Source organism: Lithobates pipiens, unplaced genomic scaffold (genome assembly GCF_037356315.1).
Source record: "Lithobates pipiens isolate NorthernLeopardFrog02 unplaced genomic scaffold, aLitPip1_a1.2 Scaffold_22, whole genome shotgun sequence".
In the NCBI taxonomy this organism is placed as follows: Eukaryota; Metazoa; Chordata; class Amphibia; order Anura; family Ranidae; genus Lithobates; species Lithobates pipiens.
Genome location: NW_027507784.1, coordinates 196,345,558 through 196,373,134, shown reverse-complemented (window position 1 = coordinate 196,373,134; position 27,577 = coordinate 196,345,558). Strand labels below are relative to the sequence as shown.

General features: G+C 44.8%; 1 protein-coding gene across 4 annotated transcripts in view; it reads left to right on the top strand.

Annotated features, from left to right (window-relative positions):
• NPRL3 (NPR3 like, GATOR1 complex subunit) overlaps positions 1 to 27,577 on the top strand; it is a 366,504-nt gene that overhangs the window by 303,470 nt on the left and 35,457 nt on the right. For all 4 annotated transcript variants that reach the window (XM_077448801.1, XM_077448799.1, XM_077448800.1 and 1 more), the window contains 2 exons: positions 6,619 to 6,748; positions 24,833 to 25,019. In XM_077448801.1, the coding sequence (XP_077304927.1) occupies positions 6,619 to 6,748; positions 24,833 to 25,019 (317 nt within the window). The remainder of the gene's footprint in view (positions 1 to 6,618; positions 6,749 to 24,832; positions 25,020 to 27,577) is intronic.

The following is a 27,577-nucleotide window of genomic DNA, read 5'->3' as shown; positions in this document are numbered from 1 at the left end:
GTCTCCGACCCTCTCCTTTACCATGCCGCCAGTCTCCGACCCTCTCTTTTACCATGCCGCCAGTCTCCGACCACCTCCTGTACCATGCCGCCAGTCTCTGACCACCTCCTGTACCATGCCGCCAGTCTCTGACCACCTCCTGTACCATGCCGCCAGTCTCTGACCACCTCCTGTACCATGTCGTCAGTCTCTGACCACCTCCTGTACCATATCCCCAGTCTCTGACCACCTCCCGTACCATGTCCCCAGTCTCTGACCCTCTCCTGTATAAAAATATTTTTTAAAAACAGTCATTTTCGGTATCGGTGCTGTTTCGGTTTCGGTTTTCAGCCTAGTGTATTTTTCATTTTCAGTATCGGTTTCGGCAGCAAAAAACCCATTCAGTGCATCCCTACTCTCTCTTTAAGGGACTCCAAATTATAGGTAATATCCCTAATGTGAGAGTCAAGAGTCACCATTTTCCTTTGTTTACGTATTAAAAGAAATTCCAATTATTCTAAACTCTTATTAATGAAGAAATCACTCCATTCAGCCACAGAATCCTCATCCAGAAGACCGTCATTGGGAGGTAAATCCCACCTTAGATGTCTGGGGATGAGTTTGGCTGATAGATATTGCTCGAAAGATGTTATGTCCCACCAAGTTGTTATCTTTTTTCCTCAGATATATGACCCAATTTTTTAAAAGACTGAGACATATCATTAATGGGTTCATTGGAGGAAGTCCTAGAAAAAACCTCATTAATTTTAATTTCCCGTTTTTTAGGTATTGAATAACTTCCATTATTGGCGCTAGATTTTGAACAAATTTGTATAAACAAGAATGTAAAGAGAAAACAAATCTGTGCAATAAAATGACCCCAATATGTATACGCTACTTTACACCAAGGGTCAATTTTCAAATCCCTAAAATGAAAATGTAAAAAAGACAGTGCAGCACTAAGCATTCCATAAATCTACATAAAGAAACAATCCGTGAGATTCTTCAGTGATGAACTACAGATGAAATCATGCAAGTGACTTTCCCACTTGGGATCTAAAATGATGCATCAGCTAGCCAATCCAGGAAGGTCCCCTCTTAAATCGATATTAAGATCAGCAATCTCCACTCTAAAGCCGCATGAATCATGCAAGTAAAAAGCATTATATAGTGCTCTCCACAGAAAATTGAATTTTAATGGTAATAAACAGAATAAAAACTTAGAAAAGTGGCACTTCAAAAATGGCACTCTTTGCAATCCTCCCCTGGGCCAAAGCAGGCGGGGATGGAGGGCAGGTGAAATCGGTAGAGCTCCCAGGAATCAGCCGCCCCCCCCCCCCCCCCACACCACCACCTACCCGGCTGGCCGACTGACTTACCCCGATACGTCTTCCCAAAGATAAAAGGCTGATCTCCAAAGCAAATATGCTGCAGCAGCTCCTCTGTAATGGTGAGCTCTGCGGGAGGGGGAGCTCTGCCTGCTTTTTCTCCCCGCCCAGCAACTCTGCACCAACAGTCAACCAGATGGAGCTGTGGGAGCCACCTCCTGCTCCTCCGGCTACACTCCACACCACGCCAGCCACTGCCTGCCAGAGGGGAACCAATCCTCTGGAGGGGGCCATGATATATCCTCTTCCCTCTACCACAGAGAGTAGGGAAACCAGCAGCTGTGGCTGCACCCTTGGAGTCAGTGCACCCTAGGTGGCTGCCTAGTTTGCCTAGTGGTAGTGCCGGCCCTGACAAAAGCAGCATGTGGGGAATGCAAATTATGCAGGTATGCAGACATCCGGGTATTCAGAGCAAGGCTGAGATGTCCAAAAGCCCTATAGTGGCTAAAAAGAGGAGCCGGCCCTGTGAAATTGTGGTTTGACAGGTTCCTAAGATAAAGTCTTGCCAAGGGAGTAAAACACCATATATCTTTACACAACCCCTGATTATATTACTAAAAAGGGGCTCACTTACCAATCCCCTCCCGCAGGGCCCTAATAATAGACAGAGGCCCGATCTTCACCCATCACTGTGTCACTAAGGACCTTCAAGGACTGGGTACCCTTCCAACTCCTGGGGTCTACTCCCTTGGACCTGTACAACACCCTACTGGAATTGCCTTCATTCTGCAGAGTCCAGCACAGATGAATTACAGGCAAAACCTTGTTTGAGTCCTCCATCATCTCAGGCTAAGGTACCATTCATTTTAGCTTTCAGCCATCCAAATGGATCTGATTATTTAGCCCCTTGATTCTCAATAGAACCATCCCAAGACCATCAGCACTCACAGAAAGCTTTAACAACTGTGGCCATCACCTTCTCGACACTAGCAAAAAAACTCCTGTATGGGAGGGGTTATATAGAGGGGGACTTCATGTCTATTTAGTCTGCTAGTGTCCATTCACCTATAGGTGGCGCATAACCCAGATAGTAATGTTTATAGTCTGCTCTTTGTCCCGTGAGGTACGATAAAGAAAAGTAGTTTCCTCTTCTAGGCATTTTGACCAGCAGTACCTTATGGAGGAGACGTTCCTAAAGAAGTGGTATCTCCCATACGAAGACCAAGATTTTTTTTTCTCTAAACTAAAATGCTCTGGCTGTCCCCGATGAGGACATTCCCTATTCTTGATGACCCAGAGGGTAAAAGGCTAGAAACGCTTTCTAAGGCTTTATTTTCTCTCGCAGGTCCTGCCCTGCTACCAAGCTCATCTGCCAGATCTTATCAGTCTGGTCCAGGGTTATGTCTCAAGATCCTGAATCTATCCTCCTGTCATCCAGCAAATGGAGCTCACGCCTTTTGGGCCTATTGTGTTGAGGGAATAGCAGATATATGGCTAATATCGCAAGTGAATTTTGGTTCATGCATGAAGGTCCCTTTGGCTCAAATTTTGGTCTGTGGAACTTCAGTGCAAGAGACACCTTTTGCATACAGTCAGGTCCATAAATATTGGGACATTGGCACAATTCTAATCTTTTTGGCTCTACACCACCACAATGGATTTGAAATGAAACTAAAAAGATGTGCTTTAACTGCAGACTTTCAGCTTTAATTATTTGAGGGTATTTACATCCAAATCAGGTGAACAATGTAGGATTTACAACAGTTTGTATATGTGTATCCCACTTTTTAAGGCACCAAATGTAATGGGACAATTGGCTGCTCAGCTTTTCCATGGCCAAGTGTGTGTTATTCCCTCATTATCCCATTTACAAGGAGCAGATAAAAGGTCCAGACTTAATTTCAAGTGTTGCTATTTGCATTTGGAATCTGTTGCTGTCAACTCTCAATGTGAGATCCAAAGAGCTGTCTCTATCAGTGAAGCAAGCCATCATTAGGCTGAAAAAACAAAACAAACCCATCAGAGAGATAGCAAAAACTTTAGCTGTGGCCAAATCAATTGTTTGGAACATCCTTAAAAAAGAACGCACCGGTGAGCTCAGCAACACAAAAAGACCCCGAAGACCATGGAAAATAACTGTGTGGTGGATGACCGAAGAATTCTTTCCCTGGTGAAGAAAACACCCTTCACAGCAGTTGGCCAGATCAAGAACACTCTCCAGAAGGTAGGTGTATGTGTGTCAAAGTCAACAATCAAGAGAAGACTTCACCAGAGTGAACACAGAGAGTTCACCACAAGATGTAAACCGTTGGTGAGCCTCAAAAACAGGAAGGCCAGATTAGAGTTTCCCAAACCATCTAGAAAAGCATTCACAGTTCTGGAACAACATCCTATGGACAGATGAGACCAAGATCAACTTGTAACAGAGTGATGTTGAAGAGAAGAGTATGGAAAAGGAAAGGAATTGCTCATGATCAAAAGCATACCACGTCATCAGTGAAGCATGATGGTGTCATAGCATGGGCATGTATGGCTGCCAGTGGAACTGGTTCTCTTGTATTTATTGACGATGTGACTGCTGACAAAAGAAGCAGGATGAATTCTAAAGTGTTTTGGGCAATATTATATGCTCATATTCAGCAAAATGCTTCAGAACTCATTGGACGGCGCTTCACAGTGCAGATGGACAATGACCCGAAGCATACTGCGAAAGCAACCAAAGAGTGATCTCTGCTCCAATCACTGGGAGCAGAGATGAGTGTCACTGTTGCTAGGCAGAACAGGGAGATGCTTGTTTACTTTAGCATCTCCCTGTTCTTTCTCTGCGCGCGCGCGTTCCGCCGGCGCCTCTTAAAGGGCAACGTACAGGTACGTGATTCTGCCGACATATATCAGCGTGAGACGGTCGGGAAGCGGTTAATCTCGTTTAACCCCTTCAGATCTGCGCTATAGCCGAATGACGGCTACAGTGCGGATCTACTTTGCCGAGAGACCGTCAATAGACATCATCCCCTTTGCACGCTCCCCGCGATCACCGAGTCAATGAGACCCGGGTGATCGGAGTAAGGGGTCGATCCTGGCCCATTACCACGTGATAAGCTGTTTCGACCAATGACAGCTGTTTACGTGATGTAAACACAAGACCGGTAATCGGCTTCTGTTGAAGGGACATCAGTCCCGAAGAAGAAGAGACTAAGCCGCCTCATCTGTGCCCACCAGTACCGACTGCCAGTGCCCTCAGTGCCCACCAGTACATAACAGTGCCAGCAATTGGTGCCACCTATCAATACCTACGAGTGCCGCCAATTAGTGCCACCTAGCAGTGCTGCCCATTAGTGTCACCTACCAGTGCCCACCAGTACATAACAGTGCCAGCAATCAGTGCCACCTATCAATGCCCACCAGTGGTGCCAGTCAGTGCCTCATCAGTGCCGCCTATCAGTGTCACCAGTGCCCATTACTGCCACCCTTCAGTGCCACCTATCAGTACCCTTCAGTGCCGCCCATCAGTGCGCACCAGTGCCCACTAGTGCCCCTTATCAGAGCCCACCAGTGCCTCCTTATCAGTGCAGCCTATCGGTGCCCATCAGTGCAGCCTCATCAGTGAAGGAGAAAAATTACCTGTTTGCTAAATTTATTAACAAAATATAAAATGGTTTTGTGTTTTTTTTTTATTTTATTTTTTATTCTGTCTTTTTTTAACAAAAAATAAAAAACCCAGAGGTGATCAAATACCACCAAAAGAAAGCTCTATTTGTGGGAAAAAATGATAAAAATCTAATTTGGGTATGGTGTTGTATGACCACGCAATTGTCGTTCAAAGAGTGACGGCACTAAAAGCTGAAAATTGGTCTGTGCAGGAGGGGGGGTTAGGTGCCCAGTAAGCAAGTGGTTAATCACTATTCTCACTTCTGTACATTTCCTGATTGATTTATTCATTTAAATTCCATCTAATAACTTTCAATTAATACAGAAGAGTTCATATTAATGATTTAACAACTATAAAATCAATCCTTCAATATTTAATGTACATTATTGTTTATCTCAATCCATTATTGTATTGCGCACACACACACAAGTATGTGTACAGTTGGCTATAGGCAAATTATCACCAAGTCGAACCATATTTGAGCTACATTTTATTTTATTTATTTTTACATCAATGTACCAACAGTCTTTTGCTGGTTTCTCTATTAAATTACTCCCTCTCATTCTGCCCCTACTCCCCCGTTTTTACTATTGAATTATTCACTAACCTTTCAGCAACAGTATCATGTACATAATCTTCTGAAACATCAATTGGAAACTTGCATATATGAGTTACAAAAGATCAGTACATTACTGTCAACATGGCATGTGTTATTTTTTATTTTAGTATACAACCATGCTGCTCGGGGGGGGAAGGATCAAAGGTGTGTCTCCAGCCTATCACATGTCCCCTTCTCATAGCCCATTTCCGGACATTTTGTATTTCAGTCCCGTCACATGACTTGACAAAGGGCATAGCACGAAACATGTTGTCACGGTGACTAACTCCAGGTTCTGCCTCTCTGTTCCACCCCAATCTCCTGGTCACAACCCAATCCACCGGCATAGCGATAGACATCATCGCTCAGATGCTGCCCCTGTGCCACCATCGGGAACTCCGCAACACATCCGGGTTCAGGCTACACGCCACTTCCTGCACCTCAGAGGTTCTGCATGGGTCATCCTCCCCGTGATTGATGGGTGTCATAGCGTGCCGCCTCCCCTGCACGGTCTCCAAGCGCAGAGATCTACAGGAACTCCGGTCAGCCCCACATCCACCCAGAGCAGGGCAAGAGGTTCCTCTTTGTTCCATACTAGTGCAATCGTGGCCATATACACACCCTATGGCATTCAGTGACACATCTGGGACCATTCCATCCAGTGTCAGACAGAATTGTATGAGTACAATACATCTATGGTGATACATTGGCACTTGGTTTTGATAGACACCATGTAAGCTTTTAACCATCGTTTAAATAAACTGTTTATCCTTTTTAAGGACAGCTTAGAGGCTGTTCAAATTATTTGATCATAAGACTGTGTCTTCCTCCAACAATCACACCAAGCTGATACGGAACTCTTTTGTAGCTTATCTTAAAAGTCAGCAGATACAGTATTTGTAGCTGCTGATTTTTAATTTTTCTGGGGAAGACTGAAGCTCCTCTAAGTTTTATTTATATATTAACTTTTAGCCTTTGGATTTAAAAGTGATTCTGTTAAGCTGTGTCTGTTTTGTATGTTTCCTTTTTAATAAATGTACCTTGTTACTATTTTCCTCTCTTAGTTATTCACCCTTGGCTGATCAGTTTTTACGTCAGTTTCCAGGACATGATCTCCCTTCAATTCTTGCTAAGTTTTCATTGCCCGTTTCTTTAGCGGAGTTTAAAAATCCTTTATCACCACCTGGACAGGAGGTAAATCTCATTTACTGAAACATTTTGAAAATATTTTTCTTAAAGTATCTGTGAACATAGTACTCTAAAACCAGCAGTAAGATAGCAAATAATATTAACGCTGATCATATTTACTTTCATCAAAAATAATTATATACTTTTTTACGTATTATTCGGTAGTCAAGTGAATGCACAGTCCCCCTAAGCATGCTTTTTCTCCATTGCCAGGGAGCATTTCTGTAGAGCAAGCAGGGTAACCTCAGACAAGATACACCTTTGAGTGCTGTCGTTTTGACAGCAAGGCTCCTACTAGAAGCCACTGTCAATAACCACAGCAGGGCAGGATGGGAGTGTGGCTTTAAACTGACTAGAGGAGATGCAGGCATCTTGTAACGCCTATCGGTGACCCTAAGGAATGCAGAATGATCACACTAGCATGGATCTACTTCAGTGCTGGGCATGGTCCGTTTTAAACCGTGGGTATAGAAAAAATGGGGTTCCCTTGCGCTATCAAAGTGAAAAATATCTGAAATGTGGTATGTCGGTTAGATTGCTGCTAGACCTAAAGTGTACACCATGCACTTGAACAAAAATCAACAAAAAAGGTGATCAGCGCAAACTATATACCATATATTATTACAAAGATGGAATTTCCATGTTTGATATGTATCAGCACAGCACATAATTTATTTGCGCAGTTTGCACAGTAGCAGTTTTGCATAGCAGCTAAATAATTGCATACACAGCAGCAATTTGCTTTAGGATTCACCATTAGTATTGGTATAATTATTGATTTATTGCACTTTATCTATGAGGTAGAATACATATCAAACAAGGATATTCCATCTTTGTAGTAATATATTACAGGCTGCATGTATTAAGAACTATATGGATTACCAATCATATATATGGAATCTTCGTTTTGGGGAGGTGATGTGCACTTTAACACCTTAATGGCTAAGGGGCATAAATATGTGCCCTAATTTGAGGAGCATGTATGCATTAGTGCATTTAGTCCGTATACACTGACACTATGACAACACATGACTATGTACAGTATGTCGCAGGGGAAAATAGTATTGAAAATGAAACTTCAAGGACCTTGGGTTTTATAAACAAAGTTGTCAAAAGATGCAAACATTTATGACCAAAAAGTGACGATTTGAGCCAACATAAATCTGTTCTTTTCTGAAAGCGAAAATACAACTTTTTAAAATTTTCCTCAGCATAAATTTGTTTTCTCTGTTCATTGAAGGATACCGCCCCCTATTATCTAAGGATGCAGATGTAAGGGTCGGGCTGTCTTTTTGTTTGTACCTAGGGCCACCTGCAGGATGCTATCAATCAAGATCTTATGATCCAGCTGTGTCTTTCATTGAATGGAGATGTTTTTTTCTTTGAGTACAAAAATCAAATTTACTGTACTGAGCGGTGTGTGTGTGTCCTGGGCTCTCACCTGGGTTCTGGCTGTGCTGGGGTGCCTGGGTCCTGTGTGCCTTAATCCCGGAGGGTGCCTGTGAGGTTTGCCCCTGTGTTGGTGCAGCGCTGTGTCTGCTACATGTTTTCTTTCTGCCTCTCATGGTGCTGGCTGGCAGCCATTTTCAGTGTGGGCAAGGGACAGCAAGCTTCTGGGTTTCAGGCGGCCATTTCCCGGTGATTCCCTATTCAGAACACTGGCGGCCATTTTCTTGAAGCCTGACCATGTTTTTTGTGCTCTAACAGCAGCTCCTGTGCCCTCAGCTTCCTGTTTTGTCATCACAGAGCGCTGGGAGGCTTTCTGTCCAATCTGGACACGTGTGTCAGATCGTTTAGCGATCGTTCACCGATCGTGCTGACCGACTGCTACCGACACAGCTTTGGTCCCTCTGCATCTGGGAGCGCTAGGGATCTACAGGCACTGCTGTAAAACAGCGCAGAACTCCTCAGGGCAGTGAGTCTGGCGGGTTAGAACCCCTCAGTCAGCGGCAGCAAGGAGGGTGGGACTGTCACTGTCCTAAATCCCCTTTGGGTGGCAGACAGGGTAGGGTCAGCATGGCTTCAGAAACTGGTGTTTCTTCCCCCGAAATCCAGGCAATTGCAACCGGGTCACCTGCGTACTGCGAGGTCCCTATGGACACCCTGACAGCGGTCCTCAATTAGTTTGTTGCCAAGATAGAGGCGGTGCATGGGAAGAAAGGTGCTAAAAAGTGGCCCCTGCCCCCCCCTCCTCTGGGGGGAGCTCTGACGCAGACTCTGGTCCTGCTGAGGCCGGTGACCCCTGCTCTGTCTTGTCAGATGACGCTGACCAGGACCGTTCGGACAGTGAGGATGAGTCCCCATCTGGGTCCGTGTGCGACAAAGCGCTTGTTGGGGCACTTATCACAGCTGTGTGTGATACCCTGAAGATTCAGGAGCCAGCGGATCCATCTGCTGATGTACCGGTCCCTTTTGAGTCCCGTAAGCCAGCACGTTCACCTAAGGTATTCCCGTATCTGACTTATTTTGACAAGTTCATTTACAAGGAATGGGGTCGCCCACAACGGACCTTTTCAGTCCCCAAGTACATGGCAGTGCATTACCCCTTTGAGGAAAGCCTTCTCAAGAAATGGTCGGCTCCTCCGGTTGTGGACCCCCCAGTATCCAGGTTAAATAAAGTAACCGCGATCCCGGTTGAGGGGACTCCTGCATTCAAGGATCCCACGGACAGGAAGGCCGAAGGCGGTGGCTTCTTTCCTTGTTAATGGTTGTGGGGTCAGCTGTGCGACCTGTACTGGCATCCGCACTGGTGTCGCAGACACTGACTGAGTGGGCAAAACCTTTGTACCATGAATTGGCAGAGCAACAGGCCTCCCCTATCTGCGAGGGACTTGCAGACCAGCTAGTTCAAGGCCTTAAGTACGTCTGTGATGTAGCCCTGGATACTCTCCCTCTGTTATACAGGGCTTCGGTGTCAGCTGTGGTGCTAAGGCATCTGATTTGGCTAAAATGCTGGTCTGCTGACCAGGCATCCAAAAAAGCCCTGACGGACCTTCCTTTCCTTGGCGACCAGCTCTTTGGAGCCTCGTTGGATGACATTATTAAAAATGCCACTGGTGGTAAGAATACACTACTCCCACAGGCCAGGAAAGCTAAGGAGCCACGCTGTAGGCAAGGGCCCTCTTTTTCCGCTCACAAGCGGCTTTTTCGTCCGCCCGGAGCTTCGACGAAACGTCCCCAGCCCGACAGGACGTCCTTGGATGGTCAAAAACGTCCCTGCAACCACAAGCCTACGAATAAAAGTGCTACCACATAAAGGTTTGCCCCCACCCATGTCTAGGGTGGGGGGTCGACCTTCGGGAGTTTGCAGCCCGGTGGTCTTCCCGGATAGCTGACCAATGGATCTGCAATCTTATTTCCACAGGCTACAAGATAGAGTTTCTCTCTTGGCTGCCAAACAGATTCCTCCCCTCCAGCATACCCGTATCCCCGGATTCGCCTGGAGGCCCTGTTGGGGGCGATAAGGGATTTGCTGAATCGTGGGGTGATTCTACCAGTTCTGGAATCGGAACGCTTCCAGGGATTCTATTCAAATCTGTTGTGGTTCCCAAGAAGGAAGGGGTACGTCCAATCTTGGACTTGAAAGCCCTCAATCACTTTGAATAGTGCAGAGGTTCAGAATGGAATCAGTTCGCTCAGTAGTCACTGCACTCCATCAAAGGCACTCCCTGGCATCCTTAGACATCCAGGATGCGTACCTGCACATACCCATATGCCTTTGGCATCAAAAATGTCTACGTTTTGCAGTCGGGGAAGCCCATTACCAATTTGTGGCTCTTCTTTTTGGTCTGACATCATCCCCCGAATCATTACCAAATTTCTGGCTCCAGTATTGGCGTTGCTGAGACAACGTGCGATCGCGGGCTACCTAGACGATCTCCTCCTGAGAGCATCTTCCGCCTCAGAATTAGAGTAGGATGTGGCGATCACCATGCAGATCCTGCAAGAATTTAGGTGGCTGTTGAACCTAAAGAAGTCGGTGATTGTACCAACCCAGCGTCTGGAGTACCTAGGTTTGCTGTTGGACTCCAGGGAAGCGAGAGTTTTTCTCTCTTCAGACAAATTTCAGACTCTCAGATCCGTGGTCAAACTACTCATGAACCACAAGTGGTAGTCGCTCCGGTTTTGCATGTGAGTACTGGGACTCATGGTAGCCTCCTTCAAGGCAGTACCCTACGCCCAGTTCCACACCAGAGTGCTGCCCAAGGAGATCTTGTTAAAATGGGACAAATCTCAGTTGTCCCTAGATCGACAGATCCAGGTGAGCCAGCCAGTCAGGGACTCTCTGATCTGGTGGTTGAGGTCCCCGGTGATTCAGTCCGGAAAATCGTTCCTTCCTCTGAAATGGACGGTGATCACTACGGACGCCAGTCTATCCGGCTGGGGTGGAGTGATGGGGGTTCAGTCAGCTCAGGGACTCTGGTCGACGAAAGAATCCGAGTTGTCCGATCAATTCAATCAGTCTGCTCGAATTGAGAACGATCAGGCTGTCTCTCCACACATGGTCGGTGAGTCTTCAAGGGTGTCCGATCAGGATACAGTCGGACAATGCCACGGCTGTGGCATATGTAAATCAACAAGGGGGAACAAGAAGCTCAGCCGCTGCTCGGGAGGTCGCTCACATACTTCGGTGGGCAGAGAGACACGTATTGGCCCTGTCGGCCATTTACATCCCAGGGGTGGAAAACTGGCAGGCGGACTATCTGTGTCACAGATAGACAGATGCTGGACCCAGGAGAATGGGCATTGCATCCGGAGACATTCAAGCTGCTGTGCCTGAAGTGGGGAACACCAGATGTGGATCTACTGGCCTCCTGTCTCAATCGGAAGGTGCCAAGATTCGTGTCCAGAACAAGAGATCCGTGGACAGACACGTCAGACGAGCTGGTGGCTCCGTGGGATCAGTACCAGCTGATTTACGCCTTTCCTCCACTGAAACTGTTGCCACGTCTGCTTCGCAGAGTGGAAGCCGAGGGGATCCCAGTAATACTGGTTGCCCCAGATTGGCCTCAGTGTTCTTGGTACGCAGATCTGGTGCGTCTGGTGGCAGACGCTCCCTGGCAACTGCCGTTGCGAGAGGACCTCCTATCTCAAGGTCCAATTTTCCATCCTGCTTTACCACCGCTGGCTTTAACGGCATGGCTATTGAGAGCCAGGTGTTGAGGAACCAGGGTCTGTCGAATTCGGTGATTCCAACTATGTTGAGGGCACGGAAATTGTTAGAAAAGTTTTAAATGTTTATTGTGTGACTATTTGAAAAACAATAACCCTGAGACTGATTTTTAAAATGACTTCTTAGCACGTTGTTGTATTAACTTGCTGTATCGTTTTGTCTTAACTAACTCCATAGTAAGTTACATAGTTACATAGTTAGTCAGGTTGAAAAAAGACACAAGTCCATCCAGTTCAACCTTAAAAACAAATAAATAAAATAAAAAATAATCGTACAAAACAATATACCCAATTTTATGCCCACAATTGATCCAGAGGAAGGCGAAATAAACCCCAGCAGAGCATGCTCCAATTTGCTACAGCAGGGGAAAAAAATTCCTTCCTGATCCCCCAAGAGGCAATCGGATTTTCCCTGGATCAACTTTACCTATGTTAGTACCCAGTTATATTATGTACATTCAGGAAAGTATCCAGGCCTTTTTAAAGCAATCTACTGAGATGGGCAGAACCACCTCTGGCGGGAGTCTATTCCACATTTTCACAGCTCTAACTGTGAGGAAACCTTTCCGTACTTGAAGATGAAATCTCTTTTCCTCTAGACGTAAAGAGTGCCCCCGTGTCCTCTGGGTTGACCGTACAGAGAATAAATCAACACCATCAGTTTGGTTGCCCTTCTCTGCACTTTCTCCAGTTCCCTGATATCCTTTTTGAGAACTGGTGCCCAAAACTGAACTGCATATTCCAGGTGAGGTCTTACTAATGATTTGTACAGGGGCAAAATTATCTCTCTCTCTCTGGAGTCCATACCTCTCTTAATACAAGAAAGGACTTTGCTCACTTTGGAAACAGCATCTTGGCATTGCATGTTGTTATTGAGCTTATTATCTACCAAAACCCCCAGATCCTTCTCCACTATGGATTCCCCCAGTTGTACTCCCCCCTAGCATGTATGATGCATGCATATTCTTAGCCCCCAAGTTGTAGGATGATTTGGTTTAACTATATATGGTAGCATAAGATTGTACAGGAAACACTGATAGCCAAAATAAAGTACCATTGTTTACCAGGCACGCTATCTGTTTCCTCAGCCAATAGAAGCATAGAGGTGGTATCAAAGTAGGTATGGGGGGAGACTTTTTCTTTGTGTGATTTCTTACTGCAACTCCTGTTTGTAAGGATCTCCCTTTTGTGGGCCACATCAGAAATAAATTGTCTGCTTCTCAATACATCTGGAGTTTGACTGATCACAAGAGAAGATTCCTAACAGAAATCTTCTTCTCGGAAGATATACCATCGTACCTGGAAGGCCTACATCTCCATGTGTGAGGAGAAAGGATGGCATCCGCGATCCTTTTCCATCTCCGGGATCCTGCTGTTTCTCCAGCAGGGAGTGGACCAGAGATTGGCATTAAGCACCATCAAAGGGCAAATCTCAGCCTTAGCTGTCTTTTTCCAACGACCCCTGGCATTGCACTCCTTAATGAGTACCTTCGTTCAGGGGGTACGACACGTAGTCCCTCCATTGCGTCCACTGTTACCCCCATGGGATTTGAACCTGGTGTTGTCGGCGCTTCAAAAAACGCTGTTTGAGACTATCAGGGAGATTCCCCTTTTGACTCTTTCCCAGAAAGTGGTATGTTCAGTGGCCATCACCTTGGCCAGGAGGGTTTCGGAATTGGTAGCCTTGTCCTGCAAGTCGCCCTATCTGGTTATTCACAGGGATAAGGTGGTGTTGCGTCCGCAACCGTCCTTTCTACCGAAAGTGGTCTCGGCTTTTCATATCAATGAGGACATTGTATTACCATCACTGTGTCCTAAGCCGAAACACCCTAAAGAGGCGGCCCTTCACACTTTGGACGTGGTTAGGGCTCTGAAGGTGTATTTGTCTGCCACGGCTCCCTTTCGGAAGTCAGACTCACTGTTTGTTTCAGTATCTGGTCCCAAGAAAGACATGGTGGTCCCGTCAGCCACCATTTTCAGGTGGATCAGACAGATTGTAGTACAAGCGTACGCGTTGAAGGGGCAGGTGCCCCTCTTTCCAGGTCACGGCCCACTCCACAAGGGCAATCGGAACGTCTTGGGCCTTCCGACACCAAGCGTCGGTCACTCAGGTGTGTAAGGCGGCGACCTGGTCGTCTGTCCATGCGTTTACCAAGTTTTATAAGGTAGACATCAGTGCATCGGCTGATGCCTGTTTTGGCCGCAAAGTTTTGCAGGGCGGCCGTGTAGTTGCAATTGAATATACAACCGATATTTTTTCCTGGTTTTTCGAAAAAACGCAGTACTGTTATGTTAATGCACTGTTGCATTACTTCCGCAGTTGGCTGCGGTCTTTGGGATCACTCCTGTTGAGAATACCCTGTGGTTTTGTGTTGGTTTTTCCATGCACTGCTGTTTTTTTGTGGGTTTAGTTTCACTAATTCCCACCTGCCATGGTGGATGAAGTTTTTATGCTGTTTTTCCCACCCCTCGTTTGGCACTGCTTGGGGACGTCCTATTTTGTTACAGAGAGGAGCTGTGTCGGTCGGTGAATAATAAGAGGAATTAGGATTTTTGTACTCACTGTAAAATCCTTTTCTCTGTAATTCACCGACCTTCACAGCACCCGCCCCTCCTTTTTTGCTCTTTACGTTATACTGCTTGTTGACGTACTGAGGCTGCTAGGGCAGACTGTGGGGATTGTAGCCTAGGGACCGCCCCCTGGGCGGAACTAAAAGTTCTGAAGTGTTGTATTACAACTTTGCCTAGTAATCTTCAGTGATAGGGCTAACAACCCATTTTGTTAAAGAGAGGAGCTGCGTCGGTCGGTGAATTACAGAGAAAAGGATTTTACGGTGAGTACAAAAATCCTATTTTTTCGCCAGTGTCTAAGGTGTTGGGCACGTGTAAGGATGTGTTGTACTGAGCTCCACGGGCAGTAGTCCTTTGATGAGAGCCAGCCATCCTGACCGGATCCGTTCTGATGTCTCCGTAATGGACTAAATGAATGGTACCTGGGCCTCGTTATCCGAAGACAGAAGGTTTTGCTTGCGAATGCTTTTAAAGCTGGGCTCTGGGATCCAGTACTTTTTGGTAGTGAGGCCAATAAAGGTTTACTGGCAGGGTCTTCTCATAGGTCCAGGATTGCAGGATTACCTGAGTGTACCCCTGTTCCTGGAGGTTTCCTTTCAAGGTCTCTGAGCCTACTGTGAAGGGCTAAGATTGGGTTTTTTATCTCTGATAAAACCCTGCGGCGCGCAAAGGTAGGGGAGATTTTCTGCAAAGGAATCTCTCCTTCCATGTATTGTTTTGTCATGTCATCTCTGTGTCACCACAGGAGACTGTATTGAGCACTCACCATTCTGACGCTGGAAGCAGCAGAAGCTTTCACTCTCCTCTCCGTTCAAGCCAGCTAAGGCCCTCGGGCATAAAGGGGGGTTCTGATCACTTCCTGGGCCCCCAGATTGGCGTTTCTTTGACCTTGAATGCCAGCCAGCTGCCTCTTTCTTAAAAAAAAAAAAGAAAAAAAATTTTTTTGGGCAAATTGCGTCTTTTCCCCCGGTGCCATAATGCCAGCGCTCACACACTTCCCTGTTGAAAGAGGAAGGGGGGGCTGTTTTTCACGCGGGGGTGTGGCTAAACTGTGTCAGACGCTGACCACATGTGGAGGAAGTAATTTAAGCTATACAGAAAAAGCTGAAGTCTGGCAGTGGAGGGACAGAGCAGAGTAGTTGCTGGTCACGTTTGGTGACACAGGCATCTCCATTTTGTTGACAACATTGTACTGTATAGCTAGGACTAATAGCCGCTTTTGTACTGTACTATAGACTAGCAAGTATAACATTCTTTTGCTGGTACTGCCTCTGCTTTGTACTGTAAGCTATGAGTGACAAAGGAACTCCTCTAAGGGTTCTAAGGGGTTAATGGTATACAACAAACTAAAAACCCTTCCAAAAGAATGTCATCCTCACCTGAGGGGTAAAAAACGGCCAGTCAGATGAGCCATCAAGGGTAGAACACTTCTGTTCCTGTGTATTTCATACAAACAGGTTTTTTCTTCTACCATTTAAAAGATAAATGCTATGATGTCTCTCCATAGTAGGACTAAACATAGCAGATTCCCATCTAGTCCTCTGGGCCCTTTTGTTGAGGTGCAGGAGGTTGGGGATCAGGTAGATCTTCCCAAATATTGGAAGATACTTATCTTTCCTCTTCGGAGGCTCCTACCTAACAGGGAGGGAGTAGCCGCACAAGTCAGGTGTCTGTCTACTCCCTTACTTAACCCTTTTGTTGCCTGCAGCACAGGCTCTTGAGGTATCTGCCTCTAATAGGGTTCATTTGAACCTCCCCCACCTGGGGATGTTTTTTTCTATTCAGCATAGCTATGTATTCTGAATGGGAACATTTATTTGAAAGAAATGGGGGGTTCCGGCTATTAATGCTGCAATCACCTCAGTGAGCAGAGTCTCACATGTCCAGTGGATAATGAACTGATGTTAAAGGAATCCAGCAAGTTAAGGTTGGATTTTCCTTTTAAAGACAAGATGTCTTTTGCAGTTCTGGCTGCAATTGTAGTAGCTCAGTCCATTAACCCCTTTAACGTCTGCTCCACTATTGTGGTGGAGCACATTTTGAGTCATGCCAATGCTTTTGAATTTGGACTCCAAGGGGTTAAGGAACAGGTGTGAGATACCTGAAAGTTCTGCCTGATCAGCAGGCCCAGCAAGGGGCTGGTGCATTTGATGCACTGTGTCTCACAGATGCTATGAAGGACTCAATCGTTTAAGCCCTATGGCTTATACTTGGACTAGTGCATTTTTGCAGAGGTCCGTGGCTGAAATATTGATCAGCCGAGGCACCAGTTGAAAACCCATAGCCAGTTTGTGTCCCTTCTTGGGTTGTGGCTATTTAGAGTGGATATGTACATCCAAAAGGGGTAAAGCTCTCTTTACCAGTAAAAGGAAGTTCAAACAGTTCTCCTTTAATCATGCAGCCTCTCCTATGCCTGCGGTATCTGCCATTAGGCAGTCTCGACGGTCTCAATCATCAGGTTCAGGAGAGAGTTTCCAGGGGCAGCACCAGGATCTTGGGGGCAGAAAGCCCATGAAGCAGAATGCTAAAGCCTTCTCATGAAGGAGCACCCCCACTCTTTTGAGTGAGGGGGAAGGGTCCTGCGATTCTCAAAGCCTGGCAGGAACAATGTTAAGAGCAGAGGGATTTCTGCGATTTTCTTCTCTAGGTTACATGTAGAGTTTCAAGAGCCTGGATGGCCCAGTCTGTTTTCGATCTGAGGGTCTGGGGTTCGGGTCCTGTTTGGGTGCTGCCTGTGGGGTCCTTGGGGCTGCTGATGCAGCAGTCTTTATGCAAGAGTGTCCGTCTCCTCAAAGAATGCTCCTAAGGTTTCAGAGAAAAAAAAAAAGTCTCTTTCTGGCCTCTGGATCCGCTGTTATCCCAGTCGGTGATATAAGAGATTCCCTTAGTGGAACAGGTTTTTTTTTTTTTTTTTTTTGGCTCGAACCTTTTAAGGTCCCAGAGCCAAACAGAGGTAAGACATTAAATTGGCTGCATCCATCCTGCAAGGAGGGGAGTTGCATCTCCATGTGCTAAAGTTTCCTGCTTACCAGAAATTTCTGCAGTTTGAAATATAAAATTATTTTTTTCAATCGCGGCACTGGCATTTGGCTTAGCCACAGCACCAGGAGTGTTCTGAAAGATTCTGGCACCTCCTTTAGCCAGATTAAGGGCTCAAGGCATAACAGTCCTAGCCTATTAGAAGTCTCAGGTCTAAAACCAGAGTCCGATCTCAGCTGTAGATATCTGAAATCTCTAGGTTGGATTCTCAGCCTAGGGAGATTGTCCTTAAAACCATCAAGGAGGTTACTTGGGAGCTGGTTATAGATATCATACAGAATAAGGTATTCTTACCCCAGACGTGAATCCGTTCCATTGTAGGACTAATTCAACTTATCAGGATAAAGGAAAATTCCTTCATTCAGCTGCAGGAGATTTTTAGGGGTGGCCTCCTTCAGGGCCGTCCCTTATGAGCAGTTTTGTTCAAAGACTGCTTCAAGACACCATCCTGTCGGTCTGGAATAAAGAGGATTCAGGCCTTGTTTGTTTCCAATACGCTTGGCTCCCGACATAGGTCAGAGCCTAAATTGGTGGTTGTTATCCAGCAGGAGGGAAAATCTTTACCCTGCAAGGTGTTAACAGATGTCAGCCTTCTAGGCTGGGGAGCAGCCCTGGAAGAAGATTCTGTCCAGGGGAGATGGTCCAGGTTAGAGGACCTTGCCTATCAACTTTGTTGGAAGTTTCAAGCAGTACATCTGGCCATAGAATCTTGGCGGTCAGATTACAGGACTGTCCTGACAGGATTCAGTCTGACAGAGTCACAGCGGTGGCTTACATAAAAAAAAAAAAAAAAAAAAAAAAAAAATAAGAGGTGAATAATGTTCTAGCTTTTGCGGAACACAACACTCCTTGCCTATCGGCAGTTTTAATATTTCAGGCATACTACTTGAGACGCCAACAATTATTTCTGGGAGAATGATCTCTTCACCCTGACATCTTCCTAGCAATATGTCAGATGGGGTACTCCGGACAGGGACCTATTCGCGTCCACATTCATTATGAGGGTTGACAACTTTATGTTGAACAAGGGGTCCGCTAGCAGGCATTAGTCTTCCCAGGGGATCAGTTTTTCACTGATCTATGCGTTTCCTCCAGTTCTGATACTTCTGCGCCTTCTCCGCAGGATTAAGCAGGAACAAGAGGAGGTGATTCTGGTGGCCCTAGCCGGGGTCCCAGAAGATCTTAATTTATCAAGATCATAAAGAGGGCAGTAGAAGTCCTTTAGACTCTGCCATTATAGCCAGACCTTCTTGCACAAGGTCCGGTATTTTATCCTGCTTTACGGACAAGGAGTTTAACAGGTTTGACTGTTGAATCCCACTCTATAAAAGATCTTGGGTGATCTTTGACTAAGCCCAGGAAGCTGGCTTCCAGAATCACTTACTTTAGAGTCTGGAAGTCATAGGTTTCTTGGTATGGATCCAGGGGTTGGCACCCCAGGAAGTATGTCAATAGGCAGGATTCCTGCATATGGGATCTTAAATTAAGCTGGTCTTGACTTTTATCAAGGGCCGGATCCAAGCCGTGTCGATGTCTTTTCCTATGGTCTCTTGCTTCCCACTCTTGGTGCGTAGCTTATTCAGGGGGTAACACGGTTTATCCCCCTATCAAGGCACCTCCTAAAGCCTTAGGATTTAAAATTGATCTTTTCGGCTTTGCTGAATCAGCCGTTTGAACCTTATGAGAAATTCTCTTGGTTCTTTGACAAGAAAGATAATCTATTTTGCTTGCCATTTCTTCTGCTAGAAGAGTATTGGAACTAACAGCTTTGTCTTGTAAGAGCCATATTTCATCATGCATAAGGATGAGGTGGTTTTATGTCCTCATCCTGAATTCTTACCAGGGGTGGTAACAGGTTTTAATTTAAACCAAGATATTATTCTTCCTTCTTTCTCCCCAGAATCCTTAATCTGGGGAAAAGAAAGCACTACAGTCTCTTGATGTAGTAAGAGCGATCAGAATCTATTTAGAGGCGACTGCTCAGGTTCGCAAAACACAGGTTTTGTTTGTACTGCCAGAGGGTCCAAGATATGGATAGGCAGCGTCAAGATCCACTATTTTCCAGATGAATTTGTCAAGTGATTGATCAAGCTTCGGCTTAAAGAAGAAAATTCTTCCTTCTCAGATTAAGGGCACACTGATCCAGGGTGATTGGTGCCTCTTGGGTGGTGCATTATCAGGCCTCTACCGCAACTTGGTCTTTGGTTCAGAAGTTTATCTGATTTTTTTCAAATCGATATTAAAGTGGAAGTAAACCCATGGATTTAAACAGTTAAAAAAAAAAAAGGCTTGCTGGGAATGCTAACTGCACATTGGCTGTGCTCTCAGCCAAACTATCAAACCATCCAATGGTTGGTGTCATAACGAATCACATGTGCAGCACCATAGCAGTTGAAGATTAAACAGAGGCAAAGATGGCAGCTTCCTTGGCTGAAAACTATAGGGGAGTTTACTTCCACTTTAAGGGTCATGAGTAGGGGTGCAACGGATCAAAAAACTCACAGGCCGGATCGTTCCTCGGATCAGAGTCACGGATCGGATCAGCAAATAATTTAATTTGCAAAAACCTGTGAAAATTCCACCACCATATAGTCCCCACTGTAATATCCACAATCTCCCCCACTGTAATATTGGCTGAGCACGGCTGGGTACGGCAGGGTATGGGCTGGCAGGGTATGGCAGAGTATGGGCTGGCAGGGTATGGCAGAGTATGGGCAGGCAGGGCATTGCTGGGTATGAAGGGATGGCTGCTTCCATCCGATCTCTCCCATCCACTGTACAGATTAGTACAGAGAGGGGAGAGAGTAACAGTTTATTTACAAGTGATCGCTCCGTCGGAGCGATCACAGTGTAAACAGTCTGGGTGTAGAAAGATGGCCGCCACTTTGGAACTAGGCCAAAGCCGCGGCCTTTCCTAAGGCCGAGACCACGGAAAATTCCACCACCATATAGTCCCCACTGTAATATCCACAATCTCCCCCGCTGTAATATTGGCTGAGCATGGCTGGGTATGGCAGAGTATGGGCTGCCAGGGTATGGCAGAGTATGGGCTGCCAGGGTATGGCAGAGTATGGGCTGCCAGGGTATGGCAGAGTATGGGCTGCCAGGGTATGAAAGGATGGCTGCTTCCATCCGATCTCTCCCCTCCACTGTACAGATTAGTACAGAGAGGGGAGAGAGGAACCGGCGTCATGACATGACGCTGGTTTGTTTACAAGTGATCGCTCCGTCGGATCGATCACAGTGTAGAAAGATGGCCGCCACTTCGGAGCAAGGCCGAAGCCACGGCCTTTCCTAAGGCCGAGACCGCGGAGCGCTCTGCGGATCACGGCATGTGCCGATCCGAGCAGGGTGACCCGTTCCGATCGCGGATCGGTGACGATCCATTGCACCCCTAGTCATGAGGATATTGCCCTTGGGCACAGCATACACTGCAGGCTGTAGTATAAGTCCTCTGGCCTCCTGTTTTTTTGGTCTGTCCCGCCCCCTTTCAGTTGCCATTGCTATGGTACATCCCACATAGTAAGTACTATGGCTCTGTGTCCCCTGATGCAAGAAAAGAAAATAGGATTTTTAAAAGGGCTTTCCTGTAAAATCCTTTTCTTTGATGTACATCAGGGGACACAGAGGTCCCTCCCTTCTTCTTATATACTTTGCTTGGCTACAAAACTGAGGACTCCCAGTAATGGGAGGGGTTATATAGGGAATGTTCACACCTAAAGTGGCGTGCCAGTGTCCAGCACCTGATACGCCGATATAACCCACATAGTAAGTACTATGGCTCTGTGTCCCCTGATGTACATCAAAGAAAAGGGTTTTTACAGGTAAGCTGTTTTAAAAATCCTATTTTTTCATTAGTAATAAGAGTAAAAGAATATGCTAGTAAATATGAGAAAGAAGCTTATAGCTTTTTGTTTTTTGTTTAGCTCAAATTTAATGTATCCCCAGATATGTTCAGGGTGGGGCATATAGAGCTTTTTAGAAAGTTTGTGTTCTCTTTTTAGCAAACCCATAATTCTCTGTTAATGCTGGGTGATGGATGCACTCTATATTAAAGCAATTCCTTTTTTAAATTTCAGTTTAAAAACATATTTACATAAATATGAAGCTGACCCAAACCTATTATAAATTTCTCTTTAACACAATTCTTCAATCCTAACACGAGCAAAGGGTATTTGTATAAATTGAAAAAAAAATTGGTAGTATTTGTATATACTGTAGAAAAAAAAATCATCCTTTAAATTATCACATTTATAATAGACCTTTTACTTTTCTACAATTCAGTTTTCCTCATAGTTTCTTACCTAGTTTTCTAAGCTAGTGCTGTTTTTTTGTTTTTTTTCAAACTTCCATAATATCAGCATGTATCAACAAATAGAATATTTGTTTATAGTGTCTAAATTCTGATATTTAAAAATGTTATAAGTAGGGGGACATGGCCAAGATTGTGAGATGCCACCTAGAGCTGGGCAGGTAGGCTCCCACCTCATGTCCTAATTTTACATTTTCTAGACTTCATTGATCAGGACGAGCATCTCAGGATTACACGTTCTGCTGGGGCCTTGCACTAGCAAAATGGGATGCTACTCTTTCTCAACAGAGTAGTCAGAAAGGCACAGAAATTGTGCAGGTCTTTTGAGTAGATGCAGGCAGCCATGTTGGCTCAGGGGATCAAGTACAACGTTCTCTTCCCTGTGAAGTTGGGGGTACAGTCTATTCTCTTCTTCTCTGGTCTTAAAGATTCTGGTGCCTGGCTGGCGTCGCTTCCTCCCCATAGGGGAACTGCTTTACTTCTTCCTGTTGTTTTTCTACTGGTGCAGTTTTACTGTGTGTGGTCATAGAAATCCTTAAACCCTGTAGGTGAGCCCCTTTTATTCTACCTAGAGATCAGCTCCTTGAACTTGCCTCAGAGTTCTTTTAGCTTATCAGCCATAAACTGTGTCAGCAATTTGTTGCTGTTCGACTGTACCCTGTTGGAAATGGAGTTCAAGTTTCTGCCCCGGCTGTCCAAGTGAACAGTTCTAATGTTCTGGACTACTCCAGCATCTCTGCAAGGGATTTTCCTTTCTACCTTCATTCTGTACAACTTACCCTGTGCCTACACCCTCCACATTGTTGCTCTAAGTTGGACCATTTTTGGAGACTTTTACATCCCCTAGTTTTTGGAGATATGGGAGGTTGGGGGGGGTGGGGAATTACAGCCAGGATTGCTTGCCTTTAAAGTGTTTTTTCATTTATGGTATAGGTTAAGTGCTTTTTGTGTCATAGTCTCTTCCCTTCTGTACTTTTGTAGCTGCAGTATTGTATAATATGCTTTCCATTGTGTTATGGTCTGCTCTCTGGGTGCCCTTATATCTCCCTAATCTCTCCTTAGCTGAGATCACTGGTTCAGTATATCTGCAAATGTATTTTACCACACGTATTCAGTGGCTACTCTTTCCATTGTCTCACGGAATCTTAATTTCCGATCTGATTTATAACATTGCTATGGTGATTGTTGGTCTCTACCTCTCTCCTCCACCCGACTCTCACTTGTTGTATACTTAAGACCCCTTTCACACTGGGGCGTTTTTCAGGCGTTTTTCAAGTGCTTCAGCGTTAAAAAAAGCGCCTGTAAAGCGCTTGAAAGAAGCCTCATCTGCAGTCCCAATGTGAAAGCCCAAGTGCTTTAAGAGCCCGTTCACAACGTCAGCACCCGAAAAATGCTCGTAAAGCACCGCTTAAACTAGCAGCGCTTTACCAGCGTTTATTGGGGCGCTTTTAACCCCTGCTAGTGGCCAAATAAAGTGTTAAAAGCGCCCACAAAACGCTGCTGGCAATAGCGTTTTTCAGGCGTATTTCAGGCGCTTCCCATTGATTTCAATGGGAAGGGGCGCTTTAGGAGCGTTGTCTTGCAGGACTTTTTTTTGACGCCCTGCCAGCACAGCGCCTCAGTGTGAAAGCACTCGGGCTTTTACATTGGGATTGCAGTTGCGGCTTCTTTCAGGCACTTTTTTTAATGCTAAAGCGCTTGAAAAACGCCCCAGTGTGAAAGGAATCTCGGTGTGACAGCACTCAGGCTTTTACATTGGGATTGCAGTTGCGGCTTCTTTCGCCCCAGTGTGAAAGGGGTCTTAGTGCGGATGTTGTCCCAATATGGAGCTGAGAATGTTTTGTTTGTGGGGAATCAAAACCATGCAAGATGATATGCCTGGTGGCATTTTACTTATCCTTCCACAACTCTCCATTAAATTTCATTTACTTGGCCAGATGCTGTTCCACTCCTTCCAATTGCATCATACAGATCAGTCCTTAAATGAAGAGCTCTTATCTCAGGACGTTTTTAAGTAGCCTCTCTCCTCCCTATATGTAGCTCTCTTCAACATTGGCTCCCCTAGGATTGATTATTTGTGAGAACAAAGGCAGGCGAATCTTCTGTCTTTTGATTGGGAGCACTGTCTTGGAGTTTGCCTTAAAATAGTTATTTCCCCTAGAGATAACTTGATGCTAACAAAATCTCTACAATTTGGTTACACAGGATAAACCCTGAGAGGTTGCTTACTTGCCCTTGCTGTCTAGTAGCCGCTGGCATATATATATATATATATATATATATATAAATGTATATAATATATGTGCGTTTTGCACATGCCCTCGGTTGTCTCAGTTCTGGATGAAAATCTTTTGCCTCATTCATGTCTGTCTACAGCTGAACCTCCCAATGTCACCTGAGTTGGCATTGCTAGATATATAGGGTGATACTCCATACCTACCCCACCATACAAAATTGCTGATTTTTTTTTTTTTTTATCTTCTGTACTATGCTAAAATGGAAATCCTTTGTAATGTCGTTGGTTAATGCTGTTTCACCTCTATATGAGCTAATGTACTGGAACTGTCCTAAAAAGGTTTGAAAGCGTCTGACAACCATGGATGGCCCAGTAGGTCCCTTTTTTTGGCTTGCCTTTTTCTTTTTATACTCTCTATCTCCTCCCCCCCCCCCCCCAGTTTCTTATGCTTGTATTTGTATTTGGGTATATTATTTGTCACGGTATTATGCTTGGAGATACCTTTTTGGTTTATATTATGTGACTGGGCAATACAGCTTGTGTAACTTCTCTATACTGTGAAATGTCCTTTTTCAGATGTTTTTGCCCATGCCAATCTGGTTAATGTCATGTTTTATATGCATACCAATAAAAACATCCTTGTTTGTAAAATTAACATTTTTTTATGAGCACTCATATTTGAAAAAGTTTCATTTCAAATCATTATCATAGTTTCTATACAATGTGGAGTTGTTTTTAACCTGTCTGTTTCTTCTCACAGCCACATCTGATTCAAATGGTTATTTGGATGCTGCAGCACCGGCTTCTAATTCAGATACACACGTATGTGTGTCTACTTGCTCCTCCCAAAGAAGATGCCAATTTAAAAGATGAAGACACATCATTTGCAGCCAGAGTGGGTGGGCGAAGCCTAAGCACACCCAATGCACTTAGCATCGGCTCACCAAGTAATACATATATATTCATTCTTTTTAAACTTACAATCATTAGCAGGAAAAAACTTGAACGCATATGGCAATGGAAAAATAAAAATAATTAGAAAATCTACAGAACACATGCACATTTCCATGTTTTATTCCTTTAACACTTTTGCTGCCAGAGCCGTTTTTGTGTAATTATCCCCTGACCCCCCCACACATTAACCACTTTAGCGCTGGAAGATTTACCCCCCTTCATGATCATGCCATTTTTTGCAATACCGAACTGCGTTACTTTAACTGACAATTGCGCGGTTGTGCGACACTGTGCCCAAATAAAATGTATGTTATTTTTTTTCCCACTAATAGAGCTTTGGTGGTATTTGATCACCCCTGTATTTTTTATTTTTTGCGCTATAAACAGAAAAATGTCCTCTTGGAGGGGATGATAAGGGATTTTATACAAGATTTTAGTAACGAGGACGGTATCATTAGTAGTAATCGGCATGGATTCATGAAGAATTGTTCTTGCCAAACCAATCTATTAACCTTCTATGAGGAGGTGAGTTGCCATCTAGATAAAGGAAGGCAGGAACACAAGATCGATGCCTTCCCTACTGACAGAATGGCAATCTGCCTTGTTTAAATAGGTAGACTGTCATTCTGTCAGTAGGGAAGGCATCAATCCTGTGTTCCTGCCTTTGCCTAGTAAAAGCACTTCTCTCACAGTAAGAAAACACCAGTTAGGCACATATAGGTAGACTATCGTTCTGCCTGTATACCAAACAATCGGCGGCAAGTCCATGGTACTCGGTGATCGGCTCCCGCTGTGCACAATTGCAGCAGGAGCAGGACGCCGGCAACATGCAAGTGCACCCGCAACCTGAATATATATAATATACACGTGATACTGCAAACATCAGCCACCCTGTAATCTACAATCGGGTGGTCGTAAAGTGGTTAAAATGCACATTTTAGCCCTGAATATTATTTAAAACTCCTGCACATTATACTGTATATTTTCTGAAAGCAGACACCCTTGAGAATAAAATGCTGCCAATCTTATTGTTTTATTAGCTCAATGGTTTATAAAAGCCAGATTTTCAGTAAAAAAAAACAAAAAACTTTTTTCAGCAAAAAACTTTGGCAGCATTTATCAACATTTTTGATCAAATCTAAAAGATGAGTTTGTCCCAAGTAAACAGATACCAAACATGTCAAGCACTAAAATTATGTGCCTGTTATTACCTGTTAAACAACAGCAAACTTCTGTACACACATTTTTATATAGGCGATGCTTTAAAAGCATTTACAGGTGATCAGTCTAATGTCTCTCCTGCCCTTCACTGGAGCTAATGGAGTGCAGATTGTGCCTCATTTGCTTCTTTCCCAGTCACAGCAGCCAAAATGACAGCTAAAACAAGTACTAAAATCCTCATTGCTTCAGAGTTCTTGCTAGCAAACAGTGCAGAAAAACAGATGTTCACTGATCTCTCTTCTCTCTACGTGGTGACACACACCATACTGGCAGAGGTGCCCATTCTGGGGGTTGGTGGAAGCAGTCGGATAGCTGTACAGCCACCACATCATTTCCATTTGAAAGCAGACAATCAGCTTGTAAAAATGATGTGTAAGCCTTACATTGGTGGGAGCAAAAGGGTTAAACATGCCACAAATACAAAAACACTGCAGTTGATGTGCACGAAATAATGTGCCAACCCTGCCTGAATTATCAGTTAAACTAACAGGAAAAATAACAAACCCTTTTTTATTTTTTAGCAGCCCAAAAGGAAGCAAATGAGAAATTCATTGTTGGTTTACATGCACTTTAAAAATCAGAAACATACTGGTGTTAAGGTGGTGATATATAAAGTGCTGTATCCAGCTAAATATCTACCAAAAGTTACTATTGCACCAGTGTCTGTTTGATTTCAAGAAATTGTTAAAAGGCAGGCTTTTCCAGTACTATCTTCCCCCCTAGTCAAGCCACTCCTGTCCCTTCTCCAACATACAGCTGTACAGTTTGGGAAAGTCAAATCATTTGTGGAATCGCAGTTTGCTTTAAATATTTAAAAAAAGAGAGAAAAAAAACTTTACTTATAGAAAAATCAGACAACTGACAATGTACCACTCCGATTTGACAGTTTTATACCCAGCTCAAAACAGTCAATTATAATCCGCAGTAGTTCTTGCATAAAATAAAACAAATGTAACCAACAAAGACTGCAGTTTAAACACATTAGGCCCCATTCACACAAGTGTAACTCCAAAGTTGCACAATTTCCACTGCAACTTTGATGCAACTTTACATTCTCTGGCACTCAAGTTGCATCAAAGTAATGCAGGAACCTTTTAAAAGTTGCTGCAACTTTAAGATGGTAATGGGTGCCATTGAAATCAATGGGCTGCGACTCATGCAACTTTGTGCTCAAAGTTGCATGGTAAGTCGCACTACTGCGAATGGAGCCTTAACGACTTTCCGCCCGGCCTATAGCAGAATGACAGCCGGGCGGTGTTTCAGTTATCCTGACTGGGTCTCATATGACGTCCTTCAGGATAACAGCCGCTGTGCACCTGTAGGAGGCTCT